Source organism: Kogia breviceps, chromosome 15 (assembly GCF_026419965.1).
Source record: "Kogia breviceps isolate mKogBre1 chromosome 15, mKogBre1 haplotype 1, whole genome shotgun sequence".
NCBI lineage: Eukaryota > Metazoa > Chordata > Mammalia > Artiodactyla > Physeteridae > Kogia > Kogia breviceps.
Window position 1 is genome coordinate 19,456,832 of NC_081324.1, and position 21,919 is coordinate 19,478,750.

At 37.5% G+C, this 21,919-nt stretch overlaps 1 protein-coding gene across 1 annotated transcript in view; it reads left to right on the forward strand.

Annotated features, from left to right (window-relative positions):
* The window catches only part of MBD2 (methyl-CpG binding domain protein 2), a 70,189-nt gene that overhangs the window by 14,974 nt on the left and 33,296 nt on the right, over positions 1 to 21,919 (forward strand). Inside the window, exons 2-3 of the mRNA XM_059039730.2 lie at positions 235 to 394; positions 18,912 to 19,049. Coding sequence (XP_058895713.1) covers positions 235 to 394; positions 18,912 to 19,049 — 298 coding nt within the window. The remainder of the gene's footprint in view (positions 1 to 234; positions 395 to 18,911; positions 19,050 to 21,919) is intronic.

Genomic DNA, 21,919 nt, shown 5'->3' on the forward strand with positions numbered 1-21,919 from the left:
CAGGGGTATACCTAGTGGAATATTATATTAGGTGACACATTATCTCTTTTTACAGGAGATAAAAAGTTCTAATTAAGTTCCTTTAAAACTTCTAATATTTCTTTGAAAAAAATATGTAAAATCGTGATGTGATAATAATTGGGAGCAGAAGAGAAGGCATGAAGAAAAGGTTTATGTAGTGATCTGGGGTAAATATTGTTGTCTTTTGTACAATTAATGTTATCTTTCTTCTAGTCCAAGTGGTAAGAAGTTCAGAAGCAAACCTCAGTTGGCAAGGTACCTGGGAAATACTGTTGACCTCAGCAGTTTTGACTTCAGAACTGGAAAGATGATGCCTAGTAAATTACAGAAGAACAAACAGAGACTGCGGAACGATCCTCTCAATCAAAATAAGGTTGGTTACTTTACTCATAGCAAATGAGTGCTATTCCAAAAGCTCTCCCAAAAGTATCTTACATTGTACTGTGTCACTGGAATTTTGGTTGTCTGAATGTCCCAGTTTTTTTTTTTCTCCTCCCCCTCCAAAGCATTTTGACTTATATATCTGATTAATTTTCTGGTAGTTGGCTTACAGAGAGACAGCTTAAGTAATAAAATTGTGCACAGCTGAAAACAACATTTCAGTATCTCTCTAGGCCAACATACATCACACTTTTGGCCCATTGGGACTATTTACAAAAGATTTCTTTGTTGATGTTAATTGTCTCCTTTATTCGGCCCCCCCCCCGCCCCTTAAAATAGTTCCTGTTGCCCAAAAAGAGGCAAAATTTTATTGTGGCACAAGTATCCTTACCTACCACATAGTTTGTACTTACCTGTTAATTTTCAGGGTTAGGATTTGAGAAAGAGCAGTTTTTATTTTGACTTTTTGATGATGTTGAGGATAGTGACCTTTAGGAATAATGTTCTCATTCTAATACTGTGATTGCAGATTGTTCCATCAGCTCTTACTTTTACTGAGTTGCTTAGTTGATAGTTTATTGTACAGGAATTTAAATGAGTAGCATTTGAATTCTGATGCTAATTTAATTGTATTAAAGCACCCAGTATCTTTACAGAGAAAGCTCCCCACCTCCCCGTGGCCCCAAAACAACTAATCTTAGATAACTTTTTTTTTTTTTCCAGTTTTTTTCCCTCTGAATTTCAGAGAAACACATGTATGTTGTGTTGCCACCACTGTTGTCTCACACTGACCATGAAAATGGTGGAGGGAAAAGGAAGGGCTTTTCTTTCTAGGTATTTGGCTGATGGAACCCTGCGTGCCCCTTGGGAGTGCCGCGTTCACTCGAGGAACTCGGGGGCGGCGTATGGAGCGGGGCGGGCGTGGTTTGATGTACTGGCTCTGCCACTTACCAGCTCATGCAGTCATGGGCAACTGTATTAACCTCTGATGGCCTCAGATTTCTCATTTGTAAAATTTAGGTAATAAAATCTTTGCTTTAGTTGTTGTGAGGAGTAAACAGGAATTTATGTGAAATCACCTAGCAGGTTCCTTTCCTGTTCCCGTTGTAGCTTCCTAAGCAGCGAGCTACCTCAGTGAACAGTGTTGCCTGGTGGCCAGTGTAGGAAACTTTTCTGACCCAAGCTCTCTTCCTCCTCACCTTTTACTTTTCCTGTAGAATATGGGGTCTCTGCTTCATATCCCTCTTTGTTTTTCAGAATTTAGCTTAACAGTTGTCTTTTTTTTTTTTTTTTTTAACCATAGTTTGATTTCCAAAAAAATGGTGTGGAGGTGAGAACGCACTGTTTCCTCACATATTGCGTTAGTTACCTGGTGGCATGGTTTCCAAAGGGGCATCGGCAAGTATCATGTTTAGAGGCAGAGCGGGAAGGGAAGGCTGGAATTGCCTCCATATTGCTTAACTATGGGGTTACTGTGGGTTGATGGTTCTGAGGGTGTTAAGGAGGATATGAGGTAGTGGTAGGAGTCGGGGGTGCTCAGGTTGGGGCCTTGAATGTGTAGGGGCGAAGCTGGGTGATTTCAGCTTAAGAAAGTCTTTATTCTGGGCTTATTTTGCTGCTTAAATGTACGGAGGAAAATTACGATTTATTTTTCTGAAACTGCCTTTTAAAAACTCTGAACAGTGCTGGATGTCTTTTGAAGGGGCTTAAATGTTTATGAAATGATTGGAATGCTTTCAGACTACTCCGTTGTTACCAGAATCACAGTTAAGCTGCACTAAGTGTAATATGAAGATATACTTCCTGCTAGTTATGATTCACTAAAAACCTAAAACTAACTCGTCTCTTCAGTTTGTACGCACCTTTCCGCTCTAGCTGCGCTGGACCGCTCGTCATCCTGCACCGTGGCATGTGCTTTCAAGATTCTGCTTGCTCATGTGCTGTTTCCTCTGCTTGGAATGCGCTTCCCCCTTCCCCTCCAGCTGGTGAACTGCTCCTCATCCAAGGCCCAGCTCCATTGTCTCCGTCTCTGTGAAGCCCGCTCTGCATCCTCCAGGCAGAACCAGTCCTTCCTGCCATAGTGCCCCCCGGGCGCTTGGCCATTGTATTTGTGATTGTTTGTCGGCTTCAGCTAGAGTGTGAGCTCCGTGAGGGCAGGCTCCATGTCTTTTGTTTTGTTTTGGTATATTTAGTCCAAAGCCTAGCATACGGTAGGTACTTAATACATGTTTGCTGAATGTTTGTGTATTATTCACCTCATTCCAGAAGTTTATAGTGGTCATAAATGTTTACTGAATAAATTAATATACCATACATATTTTGGAAATGACTTTTATTATCATTGTTTTCTGAAGCTCTCTGTCTGAATTTTGGGGGTCCTGATTTATTTTTGAATCTGATTTTATTTTAGTTGAGTAGACAGAAGATGGAGTTTTTCCTTTTTTTTTTTTGTTAAGTATGCTCTCTTTTGGAGTAACACCAATATTAAATATCTCTATAAAGCAGAAAACATGTTTGTGGGTAATTAATAATAACTATTAGGTATTTTTTATAATAATACAGTATAGAGAAAACTGAGAGATTTAAAGTGATAAACAGAAATCTGAGGTAGTGTTTTGCTATGTAGTTGTGAACCTGTCTGAAGTGCTTTATTAATTGTATTATTTCTTAGTATTCACTGGTTTGTTTTATTTTTTTAGATTCTACATGTAAATGATAACATACAGTATTTGTCTTTCTCTGTCTGACATTTCACTTAGTAAAATACCCTCCAGGTCCATCCATATTGTTGCAAATGGCAAAATTTCATTCTTTTTTTATGGCTGAGTAGTATTCAGGGGTGTGTGTGTGTGTGTGTGTGTGTGTGTGTGTGTATCTATATGTATATCTTTATATATCACATCTTTATCCATTCATCTGTTGATGGACGCTTAGGTTGCTTCCATATCTTGGCTATTGTAAATAATGCTGCTGTGAACATTGGGGTGCATGTATCTTTTCAAATTAGTGCTTTTGTTTTCTTTGGCTGTATACCTAGGAGTGAAATTTTTTTAAAGACTCATATCTTTAAAGAATTAGAAATGTAATGAACAAAATAAACTTTGAAACAGGCTAAATTGTAGTTTATATTGACTGATTATAAACTGTGATTTTAATGTCTCTTTTGTATCAAAGGGGAATTTACTGGGTGACTATCTTCAGGTGTGTTTGGAAAAATATCTTTTGAAGATCTTTGCAAAACGGTTTTTAATTCTTTTAGGATTGGTGGGTACAATGGAGTGGAAATTATCTTTCGATTGATACTTACTAAGGTTTTTGCAGTACCTATTCCCGTTTGTCTCAAACTCAGTCCTAACCTTACCCTGAAAATCTGTTCCATTCTTGATTACATTGTACTTTATTTATTTTCTTGCCACTGCCTTGATTATTTCCAGCCGCTACTTCCGTCTCTTCAGCTGATAAAGTAGAATTGAAATATCGAGTATGTTACTAAAGATATTCCATTAGGTTAATGGAAAAAGACTAGAGAAAGATTTGGAAGTCATCAACCTAGAGCTGACGTTTGAAGTCATGAGCAGCTTTCTCAAAGCTTACTCAGAGGGAGAAGTTGTGGAGCAGCACTATCAATAGCAGTTTCTGTGATGATGGAGATGTAGCCACCAGCCACATGTAGCTGCAGAGTACTTGAAATGTGGCTAGTGTGACTGAATAACTGAACTTTTAGTTTTATTTAAAGTTTAAGTAGCCACATGTGCCTAGTGGCTACCATATTGGACTGCACAGTTCTAGAGCTATGCCTCTCAATACAACTTTTGCTTCGAAAGCTGAATATTGTCTAGGTATTTATGCAGGCTTTGCTTTTTCAAAGAGGAGATGTTTCAGTGTTTTAGAGATACGATCCTCAACATTTTATGAAGGAAGTTAATTTCTTAAAAAGATACATTTCTTTAAAAATTAGAGAACAGTCTTAAGATTGGGTAAAGAAGAGTACAGTGTTTCTCAGTGCAGGATATGTTTAAGGAACTTGAGTAGCTTGGTTTTCTTGCTAGAAATTTATTTTAATGTTTCAGATGTGTAAATATTAAACTGAATTCCTTGTGTTTCTAGCTCTTAACAACACTGAAATGTTTATGAATTAAATCTACAAAACTAATAAAATTCAAGTTCCCTAACATTAATGTGGCATATATTTTACAGCTTGCTCACAATGTGAATATGGTATGGAACAAATTATATTTTAGCCTGACTTGTCAATTCTGCTAATACCTTGGAAAGACTCAGTTCTTTCATCACATTTCACAAATTTGATACATTTGGAAATAAAGAGCATTATGTTCTCTTGAAGGAATTAATTGTATAAGTCTGCCATTATTTTCTCATGAATTACCTTGGTTTATGGTAGTATGCTATTGTGATTATAAACACAGCATTGCATTCTGTATGGTTGTGTCCTAAGTACTTAAACCATCTGGCAGGTGTTTGCTTTAATTATCTTCAACAAAATAATAACAAATTCTTGTAGAGAGCTAATATATCTTGGGAGCGATATTTGTGCCAGTTGAGAAACTTAAGTGAGCTGGGGGTAATGGTGGAAGTCAGATTGGGTGTTGGACAGGTAAGTATCCAGTAGGTGCGATTTGGGAAAAGGGGAGACTGGAAGTAGGGAGAGCAGTTTGAGGTTTAGTCCAGAGAAATAATAATGGCTTGAATTCATGCTGTATTAGGAGGTATGAAAAGGTGTGAGACTCAGTCAACAGAAATGAGTAGATATGAGTACCTGATGATTGTAGAGAGGGAATTGTTTGATGCTAGCTACATTTCTGCCTTGAGTCACTTGGGGCAGGGGTCATTAGGAAGTAGGACAAGAAGAGCAGGTTTGGGGAGGGGGTTTGTGAGGAAGATTGAATTAAAATACTTTTGTCTCTTGGACGTCTGAAAAAAAATTGTGGACCGCCAGGGTTTCCCAGGTCACACTTTGAGAACTCCTGTCATAGTGGTTTGCTAAAACATACTGAGATCGCCCAACATAGAGGCAAACAGAAAAGTATCTTGTCACACTGTAGGCAGTGAATAAATTAGTTGTGTGGGGAGTAAGAAGGAACTTCCAGAAAGGTAGTAGGAAAATGAAGAGAATGTGGTGTTATAAAAGCCTAGGAAAGATTTTTTTGTTGGATGCCGTGGAGAGATCAAGGAGGATAAAGACTTTGTAGTATTCATTGGATTTTCAAATTAGAAGTCACCTGGTGACTTTGATATAACCAGCTTTTGAGGGATAGAAGGACCAGAAGTCATATTTAGAATGCCAGAAAGTTTCTGGGAAATGAGAAATTAGAAACAAAAATGTAGCCTGCTGTTTTAAAAGTTTAAAAAATTTTTATTTGATATTATTTGATTAGGATTTGCACACATGGTAGAAAGGATATTCAGTGAGAAACATCTCTCTCCTCTTTCAGTCTCTCAAGCTCAGCCTCTTCCCTAGAGGAAACTGTTGTTTTTTTTTTTTTGGTATGTCCTTTCAGAGCTGCTATGCCTTTACAAACACGTACGCGTATGTACATTTCTACATCTCCCCATAAAATGGTTAGACTACTCTTGTGGAGCTTGAATGAGAGGTGGAGGAAAGAGGACAATATTCAGAAGAGAATGCACCATCAAGGAACATTATTCTTATTTTTCCTGTAAAAGTTGAAAGAGGCCAACTTGGCAGGAACCAGTAGAGTTAGGGAGGTGTCTAACCTGAGAGTCCACGTTTCAGGATGCTCTCCAGAAACCTTTGAAATGTGTGTAATACTTTCTGCTATGAATTTTGTTAAATTAATTAATTATTTATTTTTGACTGCGTTGGGTCTTTGTTGCTGCATGCGGGCTTTCTCTAGTTGCAGTGAGCGGGGACTACTCTTTGTTGCGGTGCACAGGCTTCTCACTGTGGTGGCTTCTCTTGTTGCGGAGCACTAGTAATGCCAGTAAATTCCAGCAATCCAGCTTTTCTAGGCCTTGAAGTCCTTACAGGGGATTACTGGCATCTCACTTAAGTGTGGGCCACTCTTGAGTGCAGGTTTCTGTTAATTTGAAATGAAATTGACAAAAGTGGAAGTGAGGAGCAAGTAGCTGTTAACAGTAGTACAGTGAGGAGTGATGATGGCCTAGACATGTGATAGAAGTGAATAGATCCTAGTTCTATTTTGAATATGGAATTGGCAGAATTTACTAATGAATTGGTTGTGGAAGATGACAGAGAAGACTCAAAGTGTGAGCCCTTAGATTTTAGATAGATTGAGTGACTGGGTGGATTGGATTGCCATCTACTGAGGTTGCCTTAGGAAAGAATTCATATGGGTGAATACAATAAATTCAACTTCGAATATGCAGAGTTTGAGATGCTTATTAAACATCCAAATGGAGATGTCATGTCATGTGTGTATACTAGTTGAGAGGTCTGAGCTGGAAAGTCATTAGCACGTAAGTAGTATTCCAAGTAATGGGACTGGAGTTTATAGATAGGTAGAAGGATCCAGAACAAAGCTCTGAGAATGTCTGGTAATTAAAATGGGGTTAGAGTAGAAGGAATCAGCAAAGTGGATTGTGAAAGAATGGCTAGTAAGGTAGGAGAGACGTAGAAGAGGAGAACGTTTCAAAAAAGAGAGTGGTCTGTTACATTGATTGTTGCTGAAAGTTTGAATGGAGGAAGACAGAAATTTCCATTGAGTTTGGGCAGCATGAAGGTCATTAATAACCTCGATAGCAGTAGTTTCAGTGAGAAGAGAAGCTAGATTGGATTGGGCTGAAAGTGAATGAGAGTTCAGACTGTCAGCGTGGACAATTCTTTCAATACATTTTCTTGGCTAGGAAGGAGAATCACTGGATAGTAGATGAAAGGGATGCTGATTTGGGTAATCTCCCATTTTAAAGACTCTGGAAAGGATAAGAATGGGGTCTATAGCACAAGTGGAAAAACCACAGAGGTCAAGAAAGTTAAGCATATTTGCAGCGTAATAACCATGATGATGGACCATGGAATCTATACTGGGTAGGGAGGAATATGAAAGAGGTTATGGAAGAGTAAGAAATATGGTCAGTCAATGGGTGGGAAATATTGATGGGTTCAAGGAATGCAGAGGGCAGTCCTCAGTGAGTTACAAGGATAGGAAGTAGAAATTGGAGAGTTGGATGCTTGACTGAGATATTGGAGATGGTGTAGTTACTAGTGTTGGCAAGCCTGTGCCTAAGATGTTAGGTGGGTGAGGTTGGGTAGACAAATAGGTCAAAGGACTCAGGATGTTGGGTGGATTATCCACATGGTACTGAGGCTTTTAAGAATGAGGACAAGGGCTTCCCTGGTGGCTCAGTGGTTGGGGGTCCCCCTGCCGATGCAGGGGACGCGGGTTCGTGCCCCGGTCCGGAAAGATCCCACATGCCGCGGAGCGGCTGGGCCCGTGAGCCAAGGCCGCTGAGCCTGCGCGTCCGGAGCCTGTGCTCCGCAACGGGAGAGGCCACAGCAGTGAGAGGTCTGCGTACCGGAAAAAAAAAAAAAAAAAAAAGAATGAGGACGAGTTGGGATGGAGAGGAAACAGAAAGTAAAGTCTTTAGTGAATAAGTAGAAAGCAGGGAGAAAGGGTAGACAGTAGTATAGTCAGATCTTGTGAGCTTCAGAGGAGCTCCTGTTTTTGGAGGAGGAAAAATAGATAATTTGAGAAAAATGGGGAGAAAGGAGGAAATTACCACTTCCTGGCCCTTAGATATGTAGTTGTAAGAGAGAGAGAAAGAAAAAACTCTTTCTTTTTAAATTTGAAAGAACTTTAGGGGAGATAGGATCTTTGAGGGACAGCCAAGTTTCAGTAAGCCCAGCAACTTGAGAGAATGTTTAAAGAAAATATTGAGGGTATAGGAGAGCCTGCTGATCAGTCACTCGAGTGTATAGTGCAAGGACTGGTAGGGGGGGTGGGATGGGTAAGGTGGGGGGTTGGTTTTCAAATGTCAGATGGTTAAATCAATGTAATTGTTCATGACTGGAATTTTTAAGATACGAAATGCTGTAGGATAGAAAATAGTGTCCATCCCATTTAGTAAGGATAAGTATTTTAGGTGACTTTTGTGATACACACCCTTGTGTATACTAAGTCATGATGTAAAGTATATATTTCTATTCTTAGTTAAAGTCAAAAATGTTTGAGAGCCATTGAACTATGGCGTGGATGTACAGAATATTTTGGAGATGTGTACTTGGTGATGACCTATGATCTGGGGGACTTGGCCGTTTGGTTATTATGAAGATAGGATGTGGGGTGTGATGGGGTTAATTTTGATAATTGCTAGAGCAGAGTATACAAACATTTGAAATAGTATTGTCCTGACGTTTTAGAAAGGAGGTACGTGTCCCTCTGCCAGATAACGATTATAAATGAATTCAGAAGAACTTTCTTAGGCAAGTAGGACCTGTCTGGAACTCTGAGCCCCAAAAGAACTGGCTTTATTCCTGCCTTAGTTCTCAGCCTCCTACATGAGTGATCTGCTACAGGACTACTCAGCAGAGTACGGGCTCCTTAAACACCTTTGCTTACCTCCCTAAGAGAGAATGGTTTTACCATTTGGGGCAGGCTGAATTCTCACTCAACATTTTAGGATTCAAGTTGATTAGCTCTGTTTATCTCCAAATTAATATTCTTCTCTTTTTTTTGGGCTGTGTTGGGTCTTCGTTGCTGCGCGAGAGCTTTGTCTAGATGCGGAGAGTGGGCTTCTCATTGTGGTGGCTTCTCTGGCTGCGGAGCACAGGCTCTAGGCGTGCGGGCCTCAGTAGTTGCAGCATGCAGGCTCAGTGATTGTGGCTCGTGGGCTCTAGAGCGCAGGCCCAGTAGTTGTGGCGCACAGGCTTAGTTGCTCCGCAGCATGTGGGATCTTCCCGGACCAGGGATCGAACCCGTGTCCGCTGCATTGGCAGGTGGATTCTTAACCACTGTGCCAGGGAAGTCCTATTATTCTTACCAATTAAACTTACACCAACTTTGAGTTGGTGTAGCAACCAAGAGATCGCCTGTCTCATCTCTGTAACTTACCTGTTGACGTCCTATTGACCTTACACTTTGGCCCAAGGTTTTAATCTCCATACCAGTCTCCTTTGTCTAGACCACTGCTAAATTTTAGGTTATTTTACTATACAGATGAAAAGTTGTTATGGCCAGTAAGTTATTGTGAGATGATCGAAGTTTTCAGATCCATAATGAAGAACATTTTTCCTAAACCGTGGCTCTCTAGGAGCAATATGGCATGCTTTCTGCCAATGTACATAGTTTGTTTTGATGTCTTAATCTCATATTGGCAGTCTGCTGAGTTATAAATTTTTTGTACTCTTTTTATTTCCCATTATTTCATGGTATAACATCACTATAATTGACAGTGACTTTGCCAGAAACACCGTCTGAGGATTTATTTTCCCATCGGATGTTTGTGTAGGACTGGATGTGTATCTATAAGCATAACTTCATGTTAAATAGTAATAAATGGAACAAGTCTGGGGTTTATTTTACGTTGGTAAAATCTTGAGGTGTACAATACAGACATGACTATGCTTAATAATTTTGACGTGGATATTGTAGACCATGTTGAGTTAATAATTTCCACTTAACGTAACATGGGTATGTTTCAGGCTGACAATGAGAGCATTCAGGAGTAAGGGCTGCATAACACAAGACCTTACACGTAACAGACATTTTATGCATCATTTATTCCACAAAAATTTTTTTTAGCACATTCTGTGTGCTCAGACATTATTCCAGATTCTGGAAATATAGTAGAGGAAGATTATGTGTTTGTGGAGCTTATTATTCTAGTGGTATGACAAACTAATACACAATTTAAGTATTAAATGCTACACAGTAAATTAAGTAAGAATGGCTGAGATTGACTAGGTGGCTATTTTAGGCTGAGGGATCAGGAAAGCTTTTTGGAGGGTGTGATTTTTGGCCCAGATCTGAATGAGAAGGAGTCAGCTCTATAAAAACCAGAGGGAAAAGTGTTCTAAGCAGAGGGAATAGCCAGTGCAAAATCCTTAAGGCCAGATACATTTAGCATATGCGGGCAGAAAGTAGGCCAGGGTGGCTGGAGGTTAGTGAGTGGGAGAGGGGTACTTGGTGAGGTCAAGGAAGAAGACAAACCTAATGACAGGACTTGGGAAGCCACCATAAGGAGTGGTATGGAACGCTTATTTGTGGACTTTATGTAGGGAGCGATATGCTCTCTGGCTGCTGTGTGGAGAATGTACTGTAGAGGTGCAGAAGTGGGAACTGGGGGCCAGTTACAGCAGGAGGCTATTTACCCAGGCTGGGATGATGATGCCTTGGGCAGTGGTCGTTCAATGAATAAAGAAAGAGTAAGATGTAGCAAGAGACACTAGAACTACAGTTGACCTTTGAACAACACATTTGAACTGCAGGCATCCACTTATATGCAGATTTTTTTCCATAGTAAACACTGCAGTACTACATGATCAGCAGTTGGTTGAATCCATGGATGCAGGACCACGGATCCAGAGGGCTGACTATAAGTTATATGCCGATTTTCATTTGTGCGGAGGGTTGACGCCTGAACTCCCGCGTTGTTCAGAGGTCAACCGTATTTAGTATTCCAGAGAACGTCTGATTTTCTCATATGCAGAAATATCCTTAGTAAGTAAAGGATATTTATTTAGCTTTAGCTGATGAATGAAGATAATGAGCAAGTTATTAACAGCTAACAGCAGGGGTCCATTTTTTGGCTGATTTGAGGTAGGTATTTAGGTATGGATTGTATAAAGGTTGCTGGGAAGCAAAAAGTGAACAGAAGAACTTTAGCCATGTTAGCAGATAGACTTGCAGGTTTAGCAGGATATAAGTTAGTACCTCAAAGGTATCAAAGTACAATAGACCTTTTGGGAGGGTCTGGCTTGGCCTTTGTGCTAATGAAGGTAGATTTGGGGACATAGGTGCCCATGGTATGGTTTTGTCAAGATTTATTTTGGATGCCTGGTTTTCTGTCAACAATTGAGTGAATTTCACCAAGTTTTATAGGTCTTGAAGAGTTAGCTGACTTTGTAGACTCTAGGTCAACAAGAGAATGAAGCCCTACAGAAAACGATTTGGGTGACTCTTTCCATAATTCTAGGGATGTGTACTCAGCTAGTGCCAACACAGATGTAAAGGAGATAATGAATTCCATGCAGTTGATGCCTTAGTTTGAGTAGAGCTGTTCTGGTTGAAACTCATTAATCTTTTGCCATCTGTCCTTTAATGACCCCATATTAACTAAAGCTCCAAGAAGTTATTTTTTCAAAAAAACTCTTCAAAACTTGATTTCAATGATGAATTTCAAACCTCCACTTCTTCAATTAACTACAAGTATATGTCCTTTTTTAATGAGCTCAAAGTATAGTACACCCATTTCATTATTTTTTTAATATTCCATTGATCTTCTTAAAAAGGTAATATCTTATTCCTCATTTAGGATATTACATGAAGTGGATTTTCAGTACAAAATCATAGATCCCAGGTATATTTTTCTTTACTTTTTGCAGAAACTTATGAAGCATGTACAACCTTCTGAATCTACTAAAACCCACTGAGTTGTATACTTTAAAATGGTGAATTTTATGGATTGTGAATTATATAAAAAAACTGAAGGATTGTAAAGCACTTTGCATTGTTGGCTTTTGATTTTTGTGGAAATGCATTAGCTGTTGGCTACTGTGCATATTCTGGAGAAAATCCGAAATTAACGTCTTGAGGATAATCTTGTTTCGAACTAAAGATACCACTCAGGTTCCTTTTTGTGTGAAGCAGCAGATGGTTTTCGTTATGGGAGAGCTTAATAGATCAAGTTTCTAAATTTCAGTAGCATGACATGTTAGTGCTGATAATAAAAATAGCTCCTATTTCTTCAGAATTTATGTGCCAACATGACTATAAACTCTACACCTATTTTTTTAATTGTCGTTTTATCCCTACCCTGAGAATGTAAGCTCTGAGGGATTTTGGTGTTTTGTGAGTGATACTATACCCAGCGTACGGTCAGTACCTGGCAGATAGTAGGCACTCAGTGTTTGTTCAGTGACTGAATGAAAGCTGCATGAGCTTTCATTATCATACATGAATTATCTTGTTTGATCTTTATAAGAATCTTATGAATAGTTATTGTATTTACCCTCATTTAAAGATGAGGAAAGTGACCTTAGAAAAATAAAGTCTTTGCTTCTCAAATTGGAGCATGAATATCTCTTGGGGATATGCAGAGCCACAGAATTAAAATGATACTTAAATGATCAGTTTTCATTTTTTTTCCTTTTGTTTTTGTTTTTTTAAATTGAAGTATAGTTGCTGTACAATATTATATAAGTTACAGGTGTATATGATTCACAATTTTTGAAGGTTATTCCATTTATAGCCATTATAAAATATTGGCTATATTCACCATGTTGTACAGTATATCCTTGTAGCTTATTTTATACCTAATAGTTTGTACCTCTTAGTCCCCTACCCCTATATTGCCCCCCCCTTCCCTCTCCCCATCAGTAACCACTAGTTCTCTGTATCTATGAGTCGGCTTCTTTCTTGTTATATTCACTAGTTTGTTGTATTTTTTAGATTCCACATACAAGTGATATCATACAGTATTTGTCTTTCTCTGACTTATTTCACATAGCATAATGCCCCCAAGTCCATCCATGTTGCTGCAAATGGCAAAATTTCATTCTTTTATGGCTGAGTAGTATTCCATTGGAGGTGTCCAGTTTTGTTGAAGCATTTTGGGTAGGAGAGCAACATTAAAACAAACGGCTAATTTCTAAAATAAAATGCAAAATTTGCATGCATTTTAAAGATAAAATGAATCCCCTAGGCACTTGTTATACAATATGTACAGTTCTGAACTATCGTACTGTTTCAAAGCTAGGCTGAGGAAAGTGATATTTAGAATATATAGTTTAAGTTCCTGCTGTTCAAACTATGCTATGTGGAGGCTTAACGTGGTATACACAGCATGGGTGGTTTTAAAGGAATTATTTCTGTATTCTTAGGTTCTGAGAATGTACCTGAGATAGAGGTACAGGTTCTTTTTTCCCCAGTTCCTCTTCCATAGTCAACTCTCTCCCATTTTATAGAAGAGTAATACTCTTCTCGCTTGTGTGCAATTTTACCATGGTATAAAATGTTTGACCTCCAATAAAGGGACAATTTGAAATATTGGTGTTGATACTGAGAAAATGAATGACTTGTAATTGTCAAGCCTTTCTACTAGTACAGTTCTTTGCCTGCAATAAAATTTACAGAGGACTTAATGTAGATGTCAATTATTGAAATTTTTGATGGTTTGCTATGTGATATTTTGACATATAACTCAAAAGAAGTCCAAAAAATTGACAGACTAAAACTATTTATTCATTTATGCAAACAAGGTTTCTTAGTGTTATATCTATCAAAAAAATGAAGAATAGGAATAGAATCAATATTAAATCTTATTCTGTTCTAGCAATTAGGACTATTCATTTAAGGCTATGGAGTTAATTTTTAAATAAAAAATTATTTTCATGTATAGTTTTTATCTCTTATGTTTAATAATTATTAAAATGTACAATTTACTATTTTTGGTCAGTTATATACTAATAATTGTAATAAACCCCCCCAAATTTTTTTTTATTACTACGAACTTTAAGGTCACAGAAAGTTAAAAAAATAACTTTATGATGTATAAATGATTAATTAAAGGTTTTCAAGTTTAAAATAAATAATCCTGGGAATGGAATTGTTAGTTCAAAGGGAAAAGGGAGTATAATAAATGTATTACTATTGAAGATTTTGTTTATGTATACATGGCTGATGCTGGGTATATTTAGATTCTGTTAGCTACATTTTAACGTGATGTAACAGTTTATTATTAAAGTGTCAGTATTTAAAATACCTTAGTAAGCTCATCCTCCCCAACTTTTTAAAAAAATTTTATTTTATTTATGTTTTTGTACAGCAGGTTCTTATTAGTCATCTATTTTATACATATTAGTGTATACATGTCAATCCCAATCTCCCAATTCATCCCCCACCCCTGCTCCCCAACTCTTTACATTAAAATGTGAAATACTTCAAAATGTAGGTGGGGCATATATATTTGCAAAAATGTTTTAAGGGTAGGAATGAAACAGTATTTGAAAACGACCGGTTTATGAAACATGCTCTGCATCACCTCTTTAGTTATCCTCTTTCTAGCCTTAATCACGTTAGATCACTGAAAGTTTACACAGTAATCCGACCACATCGGTTTAGTCCTTTTCAGAATCATCTTCACTGAGTTGTCCTTTAAATATATTCTTGGCTTTTATGGAAGGTCATTGGAAAAAGAAAAAGCATTTGAAATCTGCTAAATACTTGTTGTGATGTTAAGTGTCTTTAATTTTTTTTCTAGGTTTAATACCAGGACAGCTTTTGTTTTCCTCATTAATTGGTATGCTTCCTCCCTTCTGAGTGTGATATCTATGTAATTTAATATTTCTTTTTTCATCCACACCCCTAGAAATTTCAGATCCACATTTGATGCTCAGCTGTAGTATCAATCACTGTTAACCTTTTCAAAAGGAAATTTATTTTCTCCTTGATGTTTTGTTTGTTTGTTTGTTTGTTTTTCCCCCGGTACGGGGGGCCTCTCACTGTTGTGGCCTCTCCCATTGCGGAGCACAGGCTCCGGAAGCGCAGGCTCAGCGGCCATGGCTCACGGGCCCAGCTGCTCTGCGGCATGTGGGATCCTCCCGGACCGGGGCACGAACCCGCATCCCCTGCATTGGCAGGCGGACTCTCAACCACTGCGCCACCAGGGAAGCCCTCTCCTTGATTTTTGAAAGTTAATTTAAAAATTAATTTTTATTGTATATTTGTCCTTTGTGACTTTTAAGAGCCATCTCATATTTATTGGAAAGAGATGAAGTAAAAGTTTAAAAATTCTTTTAAAGATTTATTTTTGTATTCATCCTAGGGGGATAGAATAAACCCTCAAGAAGTATTTGAGTTATTTGAATACTTCCAGCTTAATATACACATTATTATAAAATACATTAAATTTTGATTTGAGCGCTAGCCTGTATACTGAGAAGATTTATCAAAGGTTGGAAACTTTATTAGAATGTGTGTGTTTGTCAGTTTAGTTTTATTATATAAGGAACTTCTATTTTACTTTTCCTTGTATTGAAAGGGAAGTTTTCAAATACATGAATAGCTTTAACTTATCCCATAAAAAAGTGTTTGCTTTATAACTCCTCTAAGTTCATGGCAGATTGGTAGTTATTTAGAAAAACTCAGACAACAACTGGGCGTGAATTAACAGTGACTCTTTGACAGTCCTCAGGGGAGAATGGTAATAAAATTTACTGTTTTTGTGACAGTTTCTGGGAAAACCAGTTCGTCCAGCTTCTCAGATTGTTCTACATGATACTGCTGTAGAATACAAAATTAATTAGTAAAAAATTCTTTCTGTCTTCAGAGTTTTCAGGCCAGTTTAAAAGAGAAAAAATAATAAAAACCAAAATAAGATCAACAGAAGAGCAAGGCACACTCTTGAATAATCTCATTCCATGCCACTGGGAAATGAATTGTCTCATTGTCAGACAACGGAAGTTAATGGTGTATTTTGAATACTTTTAGCCAGTAAATAAATTTTTATTAATTGTACCACAAACATAAGTTAATGAAAAAAATATCAATCTAACCATTGTAGCACATTGTAGCATGACCTGTAAAACAGGTCGTTTTACATGTTCCATGCTTCCTTCCAATCTGTGTGGATTTAGGATTTTATAGTTTTGAATAGTTCAGGCTAGTCTGTGCTTCCTCCAGTCATTTTTTTTTTTTTTTTTTTTTTTTTTTTTTTTTTTTTTTTTTGCGGTATGCGGGCCTCTCACTGTTGTGGCCTCTCCCGTTGCGGGGCACGGGCTCCGGACGCGCAGGCCCAGCGGCCATGGCTCACGGGCTTAGCCGCTCCACGGGATGTGGGATCCTCCCGGACCAGGGCACGAACCCGTGTCCCCTGCATCGGCAGGCGGACTCTCAACCACTGCGCCACCAGGGAAGCCCCCTCCAGTCATTTTTAACGATGAGAATCTTACAGGCTCGACTGTGTTTGCTCATACAAACAGTTGTTATATACTTCTTTGTCTACTGATGCCATCTTTTGTCTAATGCCAGCAGAGTTTATTGTTCTTTATTAAAGAACAAAAACATTAAAAACCAAACAAGATATTGTTTAGTGCAAGATACTAATTATAACTAATTAGTGACAGTATAAGTTTTCATAAACATTTATGTGTTAAGCTTCTTTAGGATTGAATATTGACTATATTATAGGTTGGATGGCTTCACTTAGGTCCTCAGAATGCTCTAGCTGTCATAAATCAGAGGGATCCAAACCTGTGCATCACAGAATTACCAGGAGAGCTTTAAAAAAATACACATTTCTGGGCCCCACACTTTTCAGAGATGGCATCCTAAGTGGTTATTTTGCAGCCTGTTGGTCAAGTTTCCACACCTCTAAGTTTTTTGGAAAACCATAAAGATAAGAAAGTGAAATGCCTGAGAAGTAATATTAGAGTTATTAAAGATGAATATGTCTCTTAAAGGTAAGCACATACATGGGGAGAAAAGTGCAAGAAATGACAAGCATACCTAGTAGGTACAGAAGATTGTGTGTGTGTGTGTGTGTGTGTGTGTGTGTGTGTGTGTTTGGGGCTGGGGGTAGAGGCATATTTAATAGTGAGTCCAAATAATACTGTAATTGTAATAATGATCAGATTAATTTATTGTGATCCTTACCTTTCTAGTCATCCTGATATTCTTTAAGCAGAGATCACAAACTCAGTACCTGTAGGGCTCAGACAGCTTTGCAAATGTGAATTGAAGACTTTTGCAAAAGAACAAACCTTGACACCTCTAGTGGCAGCCATTACTAATCAATAATGGCCTGCTTTGGTCACATCAGTCCAGTATTTCTAGATCTTTGAGTTTTTAAGAGAAGCTAGAATTCTGCATTTTATGTGAATTTTATTTGTAGATGTTGGCTTAATTTAGTAAAGAAACTAAAAACTGAACAAAACACATCCATGGGTTAGACCTGGTGTCCCCGCCACCAACTTGCAGTCTTTGTTTTAGAGCAGTAGTTGTTCAAGTGTGGTGCCTGGACCAGCATCAGCATCACTTGGACCTTAATAGAAATGCATTTTCCCAGGTGCTACCTCAGACCTCCTGAATCAGAATTTCTGGGAGTGAGGCCCAGTAATCTGTGTTTTAATCAGCCCTCTGGGTGACTCTGATGCATGCTCAGGGTTCAGAACTGCTGTTCTGGAGTCTCGAAGTTGATATAATTTCTATTTGGAGATAGTTATAAAGATAAAAGTTCATTGAATATCCTATAGATGATTTATCAAGTATACTTCTATACTAAAATTATATGATGTGTATTGCTTTCAGGTGTATTTGAACCTTTACGGTTTTTGCCAGACTCAGAATACACAGTGATTAAATCACATTTTGTTCTTTTTCTTTCTCTTTTTCCTCGCCACTGCCCCCACCTGATGTTAGAGTATTTCAAATGAGCTTAATAGCAATTCTGTGCCACATTTGCTTCTTATTAGAACATAACTTAATTTTTTTACTGGTTGATTAAAAGTATATAAGTATGTTGCTTGCCCTTCTGAAACTTCAATTTTAAGTTTTCTTTAAAAAGCATTAAATGTGCTATAAAATATTAAAGATGAAGAATATTTCCTTATTACATTTTTCTAAATTGAGCTCTGTGGAATTACAACTTTCATTTCTAATTATCTTTTTTTTAATATAAAAGGGAAGGTTAACCTTTGTGGTTTTATGTAAGCCTGGCCCCCTGACAGCTCATGAGGTTATTTATATTTTAATGGCCAACTACGCTATTAGTTTTCTCCATTCTCAGAATATAGAAATGACTGCTTTCCGATTATTGTCCTGAAAACCCTCCTTCCTTTTGTGTAACCTAACCTTAAACATATTTGTTCACCTAAAAGTTCCTAGTATCTTGCTAATCAAATTAATTATGAATTTTAATATAGAGAATATTCTTACATTTAAAAGAATACAGAAAGCTTTTTTTTGGTACGCGGGCCTCTCACTGTTGTGGCCTCTCCCGTTGTGGAGCACAGGCTCCGGACGCGCAGGCTCAGCGGCCGCGGCTCACGGGCCCAGCCGCTCCGCGGCATGTGGGATCTTCCCGGACCGGGGCACGAACCCGCGTCCCCTCCATCAGCAGGCGGACTCTCAACCACTGTGCCACCAGGGAAGCCCCAGAAAGCTTTTTATTATGAGAAAACTTGCATAAGTCTTACATAATAAAGTGATTAAAGTGTACTAAAGAGTATTTAAAATGCTGAGATGGAGAAGTTTGGAATAATCCAAGTTCAAGTAATACATATTGAATTAATAAAAATTCATCTAATTGTATTTATATATAATATTGATTAATTAAAACACTTATATCCACAGGGTAAACCAGACTTGAATACAACATTGCCAATTAGACAAACAGCATCAATTTTCAAACAACCGGTAACCAAAGTCACAAATCATCCTAGTAATAAAGTGAAATCAGACCCACAACGAATGAATGAACAGCCGCGTCAGGTAAGGATCTAATTGGTTCTCCAATCTTATTTTTCAGAAAATTCTGGTATCTTTACCAGATATAGTTCAAGTAAACTCTGGTTAAAATGGAATATATTTGGAAAGAAAATTGTTTTATATCCTAGGCTATTACATGAATGCTGGAGAATAACTCTGATAAGACAACATTTAGGTAAAATGTTTTAAGAAAAAAATTAAGTTAATTAAAAATTCTAAAATTAATTTTATGGACTCCACTTTTATGCTTTTGTGTGGTAATGTACATCAGACTTGGTTCTGCTCTTCTTAGTTTTTTAAAGATTATCTTTCCAGGGATAATATTTCCTAAGGGGATGAAGCATGCAGTTTGTGTTGCTTAGTTTAAAAATATTTTCTATTATTTGGAAACTACTTTTTGTTCTGATTTCTTATTACAAGAAAGCAGTCCCCCCCCCCCTTTGGAAAAACAGAAGTAAATAAACTTTGTCAATCTGGTATATTGTCCTGTGACTTCCATTTTTGTATAAATTGCATTTATTTTTCTCTTCCTTTATTGTTTCAAGCTGTATTCCACCAGAATCTTTTCTTAGAAAAAAAAAGTATTATCTGAAAGGCCTCCCCGCTGCTTAATAATGCCACTTAGCCAGGGGAGGGAGACTTGACAAAACGCTTAAACTTTCCAAGTAGTCTTGCTCACTCACTCCCTAACTGCGGTCAAAAAGTTTAGGTACTTTGTGAAATTTTAGTAGCAATTGGGGTGAGGGAGCGGAGGGAGAAACATCGGTGCATTTTTTTCTCTCCTTTCTCTGCCTCCTCCCACTTAAGGATTAGAAACACTGATTTACCTACGACCAGTATCTTTTGCTCTCGTATTCCCCTTTTAGATATCTCACTCCACCTTTTCATTTGAATTTTGTTTTTCACTAGTCCCTCAAGTGTCTCATCTCCAGACTTCAAAAAGGATTGGGCCAAAACTTTCAGACAGTTGCTCTAGAAGAAACTACATAAAGAAATTCAGTTCCCACATCCTCTGTAGTGTTTTTTCCTCTTCAGGTGAGCCAGGAAAACAGAAGATATTTGGAGCCACATTGGATCAGCATCTTGCTATAGATGTCTCAAGATTTGAAGTTCTAAACTTGCTTTACTGTTGGTCCCCAAGAGATTCAACAGGGGCCATGTAAGTGTATCACATCCAATATAAAAGATGCGTACCTGCATGTGCCTTTAGGCTCTTGTCACCACTTAGGTTTTCTTTGGGCCATTCAGCTTTCTGTGCCAGGCTTTTCCCTTCTGTTTTACTACCGCACCCAGTGATAGCCACCAAACCACCGGCAGTTTTAGTATATTCATTCCAACAGGGAAGGAATTCTGCCATTCTGAACTTTGCCCACCTTGACAAAGCCATTCCCTGATTGTGTTCTTTCTTAGATACTGTCTAAAGTCTTGAACATCTTGTCCTTTGGCTTTTTGGTGATTTTAAAATCGTTTCCTTGTAAAGATTTTTATTAATTGAAAAATTTGAAAGTATGTAATTGGGTAAGACAGTTTGCTTCAAAAAGCCCAAAAGATAAAGAAAGTAGAATAACTACTATTATTAGTTCCATATTGAAAATTTGAGTTGTCTCACTGAGAATAGATAGTATTTAGTAAATTTTATCCTCATCTTTTCCTTGTCAAATCATTCTCAGTATAGTCTGTGAACAAATATTTTGGTTAAAGACAAACCGAGTAGCAAATTATGGTCATTTTAACAGGAATTTAATTGTTTTCTGCACTTAAGTTCAGTCACAGATGTTAAAAACAGTAGTAATTATATTTACTGGGTGTTTATCTGGTTGTAGAGATATTGGCAACCTAGATTTTTAAAGGTGAAGTAACCAGATTAGTTGCTTCTTATTCTTTGGTATGTTGAGTAGTTATAAGTTTTCCTTCTTTAATTAATGTTTATGAGATTGTTCTCAAGTGAAAAGAATATGTCCAAAAAGCTAAATCATCTCCCACCCCCACCAAAAAAAAAACCCACTTATGTCATTTTAACCCAGATCTTTTGAGGGTTTTTATCTTCCTTCTAGCTTTCAGAGACAGGAAGTGTTAAAATTATTTTGGAGGTTACTTCTCCAAATGTTTGCACTGTTTTTCACATTATCCTCTTGTCACCTGACAGTTTTTGCTGGACGTTTTTGATTACACTAAGACATTAGTTGTCTCTCCCCCTTCTTTATCCTGAATGTAAGAATTGAGATAATATTTGACTACTGTTTCACTAACAGGATTTCAAAATATAGGACTGTGCATTGAGTAAATGCAGGAAAATAGTAAAGAGACAACTTTGGTATTAATGTTTTTTGAAACCATGATCTGTCATCCTGACTATTGCAGTTTAGATTCAGGTTTTTAAGTAAAGGAAAGATGTTGATTTAATTATATTTTGACATACATATGGCAGATGACTGCTAGTGAGCTGTTATTGTTGAGGAGATAGTTGGCATAAAATACATAGGCAAAAATGATTCTTCCAATTTTGCTACCTTTTGCATAGCTTCATTGAACTAGATTAGTAATATAAATTGCCAAATACTTCATTTGGAAAAGTTATTTTGATCATAGAGTAAATAAATTAGACAATGAGGTTTCTATTTTTTTGAGGTTCCTGCAGATATGTTTTTATCTTAACTGTATCACATTCTTTTAATAAAATATTCAAGCTAGTGGTATTGTAATTCCTTCCGGAGTGTTGAATTTTGAGACCTAGAACTAGGATTTGATTTTTAGATCTTTTACCTTGAATCGGTTTGAAGTGATTAGTTTAGATGTGAAGCAGTCATAGAAATTCATAATTCTGTTTTTATATAACAAACATCATATGCCTAGTTCTATCTATATGGCAGTCT